The sequence below is a fragment of the Clupea harengus genome, chromosome 18, assembly GCF_900700415.2.
Source record: "Clupea harengus chromosome 18, Ch_v2.0.2, whole genome shotgun sequence".
NCBI classification, from domain to species: domain Eukaryota; kingdom Metazoa; phylum Chordata; class Actinopteri; order Clupeiformes; family Clupeidae; genus Clupea; species Clupea harengus.
In genome coordinates this window covers 26,434,636-26,445,533 of record NC_045169.1, presented here as the reverse complement: position 1 = coordinate 26,445,533, position 10,898 = coordinate 26,434,636, and the positions used below count along the sequence as shown (strand labels likewise).

General features: G+C 40.0%; 1 protein-coding gene and 1 long non-coding RNA gene across 2 annotated transcripts; both read left to right on the top strand.

Moving 5' to 3' along the window:
• The first annotated feature begins 5,323 nt into the window (after positions 1–5,323).
• Positions 5,324–9,037, top strand: LOC122133706. Its single transcript, XR_006152937.1, has 5 exons — positions 5,324–5,420; positions 5,670–5,720; positions 7,413–7,613; positions 7,975–8,001; positions 8,673–9,037. It is a non-coding gene; the product is annotated as an uncharacterized LOC122133706 (long non-coding RNA).
• A 203-nt stretch (positions 9,038–9,240) lies between these two features.
• LOC116224587 (CD209 antigen-like protein A) lies at positions 9,241–10,643 on the top strand. The gene is made up of 3 exons (XM_031584769.2): positions 9,241–9,345; positions 10,201–10,272; positions 10,492–10,643. The coding sequence occupies exons 1-3, from the start codon at positions 9,279–9,281 to the stop codon at positions 10,641–10,643; spliced, it is 291 nt and encodes a 96-aa protein (XP_031440629.2). The 5' UTR covers positions 9,241–9,278.
• The last annotated feature ends 255 nt before the right edge of the window (positions 10,644–10,898 follow it).

The window sequence follows — 10,898 nt, the reverse complement described above, 5'->3', positions numbered from 1 at the left end:
TTTGTTAAAAAAAATCGATATGCTAAGTCTATTTATAGATTAACCTTATGTATAAACTTACCCAAACTAACGGTTTTCGAAAGAGATATTTGTCCTTTTTAACTTGTACGACCCGTTTAGCACCGCAAGAAAACGTATTTCTACATATTTCTATTATTGTTTACGGTGACACGTTACATGAGTACGTTTTCGCCTGCGTCAATTATCGGACACTCCCACTTCGTTCCACTCATCGCGTTGGTTTTCGAGATAACAATATGCTTTCCTCCTGCTTTTACATATACCGGTCTAATTTCTGTACAAATGACATTGTCACATTATGTTTTGACAAGCAAACGTTAATCTGACTAGTGTTATTTTAGTTTAATTTGGGTATTTTCGACAAAACACTGAGCGAAGTTATTCGCGTTGTAAACTTCATTAAGGGCAGCGCCAACCGGCTGTTTGATCAACTGTGCACTGACATTGGAGCAGAACACACGCACTTACTGTTTCACACTGAAGTGCGCTGGTTGTCCAAAGGCAGAGTTTTGACCAGATTCTATGAACTTACTTAGACATGAAATTCATGCGTTCCTTATCCAGAAAAAGTCCGCTCTTGCCGAATTATTCACTGATGATTGGCTTCTCAATTTGTCTTCTATGGCCGATATCTTTTCATCCCTCAACGAACTGAACTTAAAATTACAGGGACGGCACGACAATGTTTTCCTTAATTGGAAAAATGTTCAGGCTTTCCAAAAGACATTGAAGCTGTGGCTTGCACGACTCAGAAGGCCAGACCCAAGTCACTACATGTTTCCCACTGTGTTGCAGCACGTAGAAGAACATGATGTTGCGGCCACACAAGTGAAACACCTCTCTGCGCTTATTCAAACTCATCTCGCTGCGCTTATTGAGAACTTTGATCGCTATTTTCAGAGAGGTATGCCATTCTGAATGATATAAGGTGGATCCAAAATCCCTTCGAATTTGAGAGTCCTGAGTCTTTGCTTGAGTTGACGTTAGTCCTGCAGAAGAAACCGAGTTGTTGCAGCTCAGCTGCAATTGCACTCAAAGACGCTATGGATCTGTGACCTTATCATTCTGGATAAGCATTTCGTCAGAATCTCCTGTCCTCAGTAGGGCCAGTATTTCTATGCTTATTCCTTTCACTACTACATATGTGCGAATTGTGATTTTCTGTGCTCACAAAAATGAAGACAAAGCACAGGCACAGACTGAATGCTGCGCCTGATATGCGTTGTGCTCTCTCCTCCTGCACCCCGGACTGGAACGCTACAAAAACGCAGACAGGCCCACCTATCCCATTAGCAATGTTGAAATGTTAAGATATGTTTTGTATCATTTTTAATCTTTTTGTAATTATTTTGTTCCAATATTGCTGGTTCAATTGAATGTTGAAAAGAAGAAGAAATGGGCTATATGTTTTTTTTCTTCAATAGCCTACATTTAATGTCCAAATAGGCACGTATTGGATACCTTATTTTAATATTGCTGGTTCAATTGCATTACTTTTCATTGTTTAAAACTTAGTAATAATTGTTCAGAGAGAAGTGATCACTCAGTCTGAGATAGCTTATTAGCAATGGCAGTAGGCCTACAAGTTCTGAAATAACAATAAAATATAATTTAGAAAAAAAATAACAATAAAATATCCTCATTAATGTTCAATAATGGTCAAATCCACCTTTATTTTGTGATTTACGAATAATGTCTATTGGCTTGGGTCGCGAAGGCTTGTGACTTTTAAAATATGGGTCCCCAGAAAAAAAGTTTGGGAAACACTGATCTAAGGTGCAGGTATTCACCAACACACCAGAGGTGTAAAAAGTACTGAAATGTTGTACTCAAGTAAAAGTACAATTACTTTGATGAAATTTTACTTAAGTACAAGTAAAAGTACCCATCTAAAAATCTACTCAAGTAAAAGTAAAAAGTAGTTCATTTAAAATGTACTTTAAGTAAAAGTTACTTAGTTACTTTCAACAACTTGATGGGGGCCGCTCCTATATAGTGCAAAAAAGGACAAGGGGTCATAAATCCAATACAAAAACTAGTTATTTTTTATTAAAGGAGAATCTTTAGAAATATAAGTGCAATGACATTAAACATGTCAAACATTAAACATGTCAACACAACATTTAAGAACTCTTGGGAGGACATGTCAAGACATGACAGCTAAAATAAAAAGTTAAAACACCGCTGTCCCACTTAAACTTTGGTTACTTTACTTGTGTCCACCTTTAGAGCATTAGTCTACAAACTTCTTGTTGAGTTTGAGCAGCAGCTGATTTTCAAGATGAGTAGAGTTCATCCGGGCTAGCTTTGCATTGAACAGCAATCCAGCACAGCAGAAGAGTCGCTCGCAGGTGGCCGAGGCAGGTAGGCCAGTATTGAGTTTCAGGGACAGTTTTTTGATATTCTGAAAGGCGTTCAGCAGATCCATATTGACTGAGACACAGGCTAGGTACCCTTCTAACTCCCCTGTACCTTCTGACCTTCTGGACTTCATTGAGGAAAATAAATCATCTTCATCTGATGAATGTTGTCCAACTTGCTCCAGCCTCCAACATCCGGTCAAGGTGTTGTCTGACATAGACTAGACCTGTAGAATGACAAACAACATTTCTGACAATTAAGTATTGAGCTGCCATCAAGATTCAAGAGTGCATCATAACACAGAAATAGCTATAAATAGCTACTTGAGATGACAGACCTACAGTATACAGAATTATAGCATTATGTTTTATTTCTACATGCATCACAATTCATAATCCTCAATTCTTGCTAACCGGGACCCCTTAGCATGAACATGAAAGACGTGCACGTTGCAAAGCCACCACTTATCGTTATCAATATCTGACTAAACATCGTGATAAATTGCAGATAACGACATACACATTGACTTGTCCAACAGTCTGAAAACGATGGTGTGTGCATTCACATTGTTCTGTTTCAAGGCATGGGAGGCAGCCAAATGATTAGCCTAATATCAGTTTATGTGGTGTATTTCATTGCTGATGACTGATCTGCAGTTTTTAACACAATATGAGAGACTGAACATAATAATTCTATGACCTGAAACGAATGGAAGACAGGAATGGTATTATTAGTCTATTGGATGAAAGCTGTCGACGTTAGCATACTCAGGTCGGTTGCAAGTGCTAGCCAAAATTAGGCTACTACCTACTAGTGCCATGAAACGCATATTTTGCTTAATGGAGCAAAGCTAACTAAATGACAAAAACGCTGTCTGAACTACTAATGGAAAGGGACAAATACTGTACTTACCAACACATGCTTGCGCAGATTTGAAGATGAATTTGTATAAGCAGAAAGTTCTGACTGACGGATTAGGCACAGTTTACACAGCATATAGCTGTTGCCTCTTTTACGTTGGAAGGCAAACTGCTTGCTGAGATGTGGCCACGGGTTTTCTTCATCTTCTTTAATTTCAACTGGCGGAAAGTTCGGTGCTTCAGCTTGTTGGTGGTCCGCAGCTTGTTGGTAGTCCGCACTATCATCTTCCTCCATATCTATCTCTCGTGACTCGGCACCGTACTGGCGCCTTGCATCGACTCCATCATCCACTCTATGCAGCATCCACCACTGCAGTGAGCATTGTGGTGCGCGATTCCTGCCTTGAACTATGTTTTTTTTTTTACTCAGTAACGGATGTAATTTCCAATGTAGCGAAGTACAATACTTCAGTCAAAATCTACTTAAGTAAAAGTAAAATTACCGATTTAAAAAACTACTTAAAAATTTACAAAGTACACAAAAAAACTACTCAATTACAGTAACGTGAGTAAAAGTAATTCGTTACTTTACACCTCTGCAACACGCATGTAGAAGACCAAGCTAAATAACCAACACTACCTGAATACTTTCCTTTGATATTAATACCTGTTTGACAATACCTGTTTAAAGTACTTCTGCTAATTTGGACTGTGCTAAAGTATGCTGAAACATGTTCACTTCCCTAAAGCACAAAAGACACCATTTTGAAATTTGACACTTCTGGGCAGATGGTCTTAGTTCCTGTCTGCATTGCTTCTTGATAGAGATGTGGATTACATTTCAGTATATGTGGTGATCTATGGGCCTACCACTTCTCTTTGGTGCAGTCCATATCATTTGTTCCACATCACCAGATGGTGTAATGCTATTACCAGTGCTGTCCTCCTCTTCTGGTCTAGTCAGCCTTCATGCCAAAGGTTCTCAGTGCTTGTGTCGTGCTTGTGTCATGTTTGGTGTAATATTAACTAATTGACTTTGATATTACACTGTAAATACTAGTACTGTCATACAAACTATCTACTCATTCATTTTGAGGGAGATAATCTTTGAAGGACATGAGATGGATATGAGCCTGTGCAATGATGGCTACCCTCAACACCTGACATCATAAACAGTGTTGAAAGATGTTTATTGTGAAGGCAAAATCAATAATTTCCTTTTTTTGTCTAAATTACACTGTAGTACCTTGACACTTTAAATTGCCTGAATCTTGTGTGGCCCTTAAAAAAGCCTATTTTACCCCTTTTCCACCAAAGCCGGGCCGGTGCTGGTTCCGGGCTGGTTCCAACTCTGGAACCAGTTCTTCCGTTTTCCACACAAAAAAAGCTGGCTCCGGTTCCAAAAAACAGGTTCGAAGTCAGCACCAGCTTTTAGGTGGGCCAGAAACAAGAACCGGTGACGTCGGGTTCGTCCCGAGGTTATGGGCGGAGCTACAACACCAGAAACAGAAATTTTCGCCGCCATTTTTTTCCACCGTCAACCAAGAGGATGAGTGAAAACGGTGAAAACATAAATGAAAAATCCATCCAGCAGTGGATCATCGATAAAGTAAAAACACGTCTATACAGTCCCCAGCATTAGCCACAAGGTGGCAACTTTGGCATGAGATTTATCAGGCCAGACAGCGTAAAGTGCAGTTCTTCAGGTTTAACGCCATACTGGCACAAAGCTGTGTCCCTGTTCCTATGACTACAACACCATGCTGCTTTTGAGTTAACAATCCAAAGACTCCATCACCTAATTCATTATTTCTGTTGATAAGCAGTCTGATGCATAATATGATTATTTCAGATAATTAGATGATCCACTGTGTTCCACTGTGATCACTGTGATGTTGTCCTTGGCATTCTTCAGTTCTTCTGAAGAGTATTGTTTCTATTGCATAATCACTCCATCTGCTGGTGACCCAAGAATTAAAATAACACCTTTCACAACCTTCAACAGTTCAGAGATAAGTGAGACAAGTGTTAGAACTATCTTTTGGAGCACAGACAGGTTATGTGACACTTCTCTTTTGTGTTTTTGATTGATCTTAGCCACACAGCCAGATGAGGTGACATACTCTGACGTCACCTTCATCAAAACAGGACATAGCCACCAGAAGCAAACCGACAGTGGTGAGTTATCCTCGGTCTAAAAGGCAATGGCTTCAGGGTTGCTAAGGATACAAGGAAACTGCTTCAGATTAAGTTTATTCTATTGTTACTGATGTTTAGAGTAGAGTAAAAATATACGATATATTTGTAGAATTTTGTTTCTTTTTTTCAATGACTATATGTAGAAAGACAATTGATGATTTTACTGAACTATAATCACCAACAATGGTTTTCTGAACTCATTGTTTCCTATGCTGAACTGAAATGAAGATGGAGACGGTGTAACTGCCATCTACTCTCAGGTCAATCGGCCTAAAAAGGGTATGTATGAACGATAACACATGCCATGACACAACACATACTATATGATGATTTCTAAACAAAGTTCAGCAGGAGCCCATAGGAATGATTGACAGCCTTCTCTCACCCCACTTCTGATTTCTAGGAGATTTAGACCCTCCTTATCTGTCCCCCATGTCACGCGCTGCAGTATTTGTGTTTGACACAGCAACCACAGCAGCTCCAACACAGCAATCATCCCTAGCCCACATAGCCCTATGTCTGTATGTGAGTCAATAGCCGTGTTTCCATTATCGGTCCAAACCTGGGTGAGCTAGTGCCTGCCAAGGCCAGCGGTGTCCCCGTTGTCACTTCCAGGACTTGACCAAGCAGGGCTAACTGGTGCTTGAGACGTGCTCAGGTAAGACAGGTTCAGTGCCAAAGGAAGTTTACAAGTCAATATAAAATATCATTCACGCGACCAAATAACCATTTAAAAATGGCTGCAGTCTTTCTGGCTTTAATTTCATCAGGAGCAGACAATCACCCCACGCCACTGCAGAGTTTCTCAGAGAAAGTAAACCCCCCTCTCAGCTTTCTCCAGGCCTCTGCTGTTGACTTAAGGCCGAAATATACTTCTACTCCGTTACTACGTGGTCACGCAGTTGCCTCGACGGACTCGTTTTCATTTATGGTTCTCCGACGGTTGTGGGTGTCAAACTCCGTAGATGGTCGTATTTGTACATAAAAGTTAGATTTTTTTTAAGTTACCGAGAAATAGACACTGTGCAATGTAAAAAACCCGTTATTGTAACTGAAAATGCATCTGAGGGGATTTGCGTGGTGTCTGAGCCAGCTATCTAATGTTGGTATACTACTACCCACAAGGTAAACAGTGATGTATTGACGGAGTCAGATAGTTACAAAATTTGGGAAGTGCACGTCAAGCCACGGAGAGGTGCTTGGAGAGGGTTTGCAACGTTGGAGAGGGCTGTCCGTGTCTCTGTGTCTCCGAAAACGGACCACCATAAATTAAACTTTAGCTCCAAGCTGTTGGCCACAGGATAGGCTTATTAACCAAAGTATTTGCAGACAACAGCCTGCTATCCCAGACTCACCCCTACTAATTACCGTAGATATTCTCACCACCTGCCTCACTAAACTACTCAACAGATTAATGTCAAACAGAGCAAATGATGATTTTCAATTTCATTATTAACCTGGCTTCTCATCTTCAGCCTTTTCAATGCCTAGCCCAGTACACCTCATACCGTTCCACATAGTCTCCTCCATTCAGCCCAGTCTTCGTCACAGACACAGCCACTTGTCACAGACGAAGGATCCCCGGCCAATTTCAACTGATTCCAGTCACTCCTGAAATTCCCTGCAGATCGCTATTCAGCCCATGGAACATGCTTATTATCGGCTCTCTAAATCAATCATTCTGATGGGCAAACATGCTTATTATCGGCTCTCTAAATCAATCATTCTGATGGGCAAACATGCTTATTATCGGCTCTCTAAATCAATCATTCTGATGGGCAAACATGCTTATTATCGGCTCTCTAAATCAATCATTCCGATGGGCAGTCATGCTTATTATCAGCACTCTTAATCAATCATTCTGATGGGCGAACCAGTGAGATGAGATTTAACACAAATAGTGGAAAGAATTGAAAAGGTTCCAACAGAAATCGAGTGAGTTGAATATACTTATTTTTGTATCTTATTCAGTCCCAGGAAATGAACTGGACCCACCACCTCCATCTGATTCCAGTAAAATCTCGACCCCGGCCAAACCTGACCCTGCCAACTCCTCACCACAGCAACATCCAGAGAAAGAGAGCCGTTCTGGTATCTCCCAGAGATGCACAGTACTCTTACTCTCTGTGTGTGTTCTCCTGTTGGCCATTGCTGTTACTATGGTAGCGCTCTGTGAGTATGACTGTACTGTTACTATGGGAAGGCTCTGTGAGTATGACTGTATTGTTGCTATGGGAGGGCTCTGTGAGTATGACTGTACTGTTACTATGGTAGCGCTCTGTGAGTATGACTGTACTGTTACTATGAGAGGGCTCTGTGAGTATGACTGTACTGTCCTACACAGCATGTACCATGATTAGCTCAGCCTTTTGAAATCAGTTGGGTAAAATAGGTTCCTGAAGCGGAGTAAAGTTGTAAAATTTTATTTAAACAGGTGGAAAAAATAAAACTAAATCTTTTTCAATTTCAATGAGTTAATCAGTGTATGTGGATGATATTGATAATATATGATGCTGATTCCTTTCTTTTGTAGATGCTGTGAACATGGATACATATTCAGGTGAGTGAGTGTAAGAATGACATACCAAGAGAGAGTAAATATGTGTGCAAGGGAATGTGAGAGTAGAGAACAGACTGAATGTGAAATGGTGAACAAAAACATTTGGTAACACTTTAGTTGAAGGCAACTTACATAGGATTATAGAACAGATTCATTTGCACATTAATAAATGTAAACGCCCTTGTCTGACTTCTGTAACAGTTATAGAACACCATTTAGAAACATTAAAGGTTGAGAATAATAATACTAGCAATGAGAAAAGGGCTGTGGAGACTCAACTTCCAAGGAAGAAACATTAACAAATTGTGACTATGAGTTAGGTTAGGGTCAGGATCTGAAAGTATGCACAAGCGACAGACAATTTAATACTTTCCCAGCCCCAAATCGAACCTTTTCTACCATTTATATTGTTATGACCGTGTTGTCCAAGTAACATGTTTGCATATTTAGGACATTTGTCCTTAACTACACAAGTAGAGCAGAAGATCTGCCACATGTTCTTTACTTTAAGTGTTAAAGAACAGTTAGACTTACTGAGGGTGGAGCACGCCAATGATACTATGGCTATACAAGCTAATATGTCAGGTGGGGAGAAATGCACAAGCACTGTACTTCAATAGACGTGTTTATCATGCCACCAATTTTCTTTTTCTTTAATTTCTTTACCCAAGACATTACACAGAAGTTGGGAATGCTGCAGAAGGAGTATGATAATGCCACTGCCATGACAAGGACTTTGGAGGCTAACCTTACAGGTAAAAAGAATACCCCCCAGTGCACTTATTGGAAACATTAAAGGTTGAGTATAATAACATTAGCAATGAGAAAATGACTGTGGAGACTCAACTTTGTGCTAAAAGCGGTGACAGACATCATCACATTTGAAAATACAAATATGAAAAGGGAGGAAACTTTTCAGAGGAAATTGCTAAAATAAATTAAATTGGGGTCAGGGTCTGAAAGTGTGCACAAGTGACTGACAATTGAATTATATTTTACATATATTTTTGTCATATTTACATTTTTTTTACATACAATTGATTTGAAGAGTCTGTCAACTAACCATGACCCCAACACTAACCCAAAATCTAACCTTTTCTACCATTTCTATTCTCATGGCCGTGTTGTCCAAGTAACATGTTTGCATATTTAGGACATTTGTCCTTAGAGACACAAGTAGAACAGAAGATCTGCCACATGTTCTTTACTTTCCAACAGGTGTTAAAGAACAGTTAGACTTACTGAGGGTGGAGCAGGCCAATGTTACGCTGTTTACAATGTTGCTGCGGGAGGAGTATGATAATGCCACTGCCATGACAAGGACTTTGGAGGCTAACCTTACAGGTAAAAAGACACACATCTGGATGAATATGGGTGCAGATCAGGTAGTGAGGTTGGGATAGGGGCCTGTGTGAATATGGGTGCAGCTCAGGTAGTGAGGTTGGGATAGGAGCCTGTGTGAATATGGGTGCAGCTCAGGTAGTGAGGTTGGGATAGGAGCCTGTGTGAATATGGGTGCAACTCCCTCTGGTTTGACTGGAATCAGGGGCAGCTGAAAATTCAATCAGTGGCAGCCTTACGCAGGTTTATTACAGTATGTTCACCAGAATAAATATGCAATACTTAAATAGAATACTTGGCTGACTGCAATTTTCCGATTGATAGTTTTTTTTATGTCTAAAAAAAAGTTGACTCTGTTGACACACTTAGAGTTGGAGTATGAGTGGTGAGAGTAGGGTTAGCTTCAAGTTAGTTATAGGTTAGTACATTTTGTCAAAATAAATGTAAAGCTCCACGAGTTTTTGTCCTAGAGACATAAAAAGAACACCCACGGAAACATTGAACCCTTTTCTTTTAAAATATATACAGTTTGAAAATAAAAAATAAATAAGCACTTTGTCAGGAGAATAGAACTGATCTCTTGCACATTTCAGTCTCTGAGTGAGGTTTCTGCTCCTAAAGACCCACCCATTAGCAAATGACAGCTATTCATATGATAAGGGGATGGTGATTCAGTGATCTATATTGGGTCATGGTGTGGTGAGAAAACCTGTGGGGGTAGTGGGCCACAAAGACATTCCAGGGCCATTACGTAATGGCCATTTCTTTGACTGAGGTGTCCCAGATTTGTTTACACCTAACTCACCTGATTCATCCTTTAATGGCATAGTCTACTGTTGATTTCTTCTCTTTCAACAGAAACTGAAAGGATGTTAATTGAGCAGAAAAACAGAAATGATAATCTCACCAAGGAAATCACCGAGCTGAAAGGTGAGAGCTTCCATACATCTGTGGTGGACTATAGGTTAGTAACAGGTCTGTCCATATCAGGTTTTGACCATGTAACAAAAAGACTGCTTATCAGTATGACTGTAGTAATAGCTGTTTTTGTTTTAGTCAAAGAAGCGGTATATACATACAGTATGCTAAAAATCATGACAAACTTAAAGTTAGTTTTGGTGGTCATTATGAATTGCCTTCCTTTAAAAGGAGTGAGGAAGTGTGCTGATGACTGGAAGTACTTCAAAGGAACATTTTACCACTTCTCCACTGATGAGAAGAACTGGACTGAGAGCAGAGATGCCTGTGTGACTTTGGGAGGACACCTGGTCATCATAAACAGTCAACAAGAAATGGTATGACATATTAATTCCTTAAAACTATCTAACTCTAATGTACTAAACTGTAATCAGTAGTGGCTGGTGAACTCATTTTTGGTGCAGTAGCCCCCTGTCCTATACCTCCAACATACCTGAGAGCAGCAACTGTTTACTTGTTTACAAGTGTGCAGACCATTTGTGTGAATGTTAGGATGACTATTGTATATTTATACAGCATTATTTGCATCATGTGTTAAACACCAGGTTACTGATACATGTCTCAGAGGGCCACTCAAG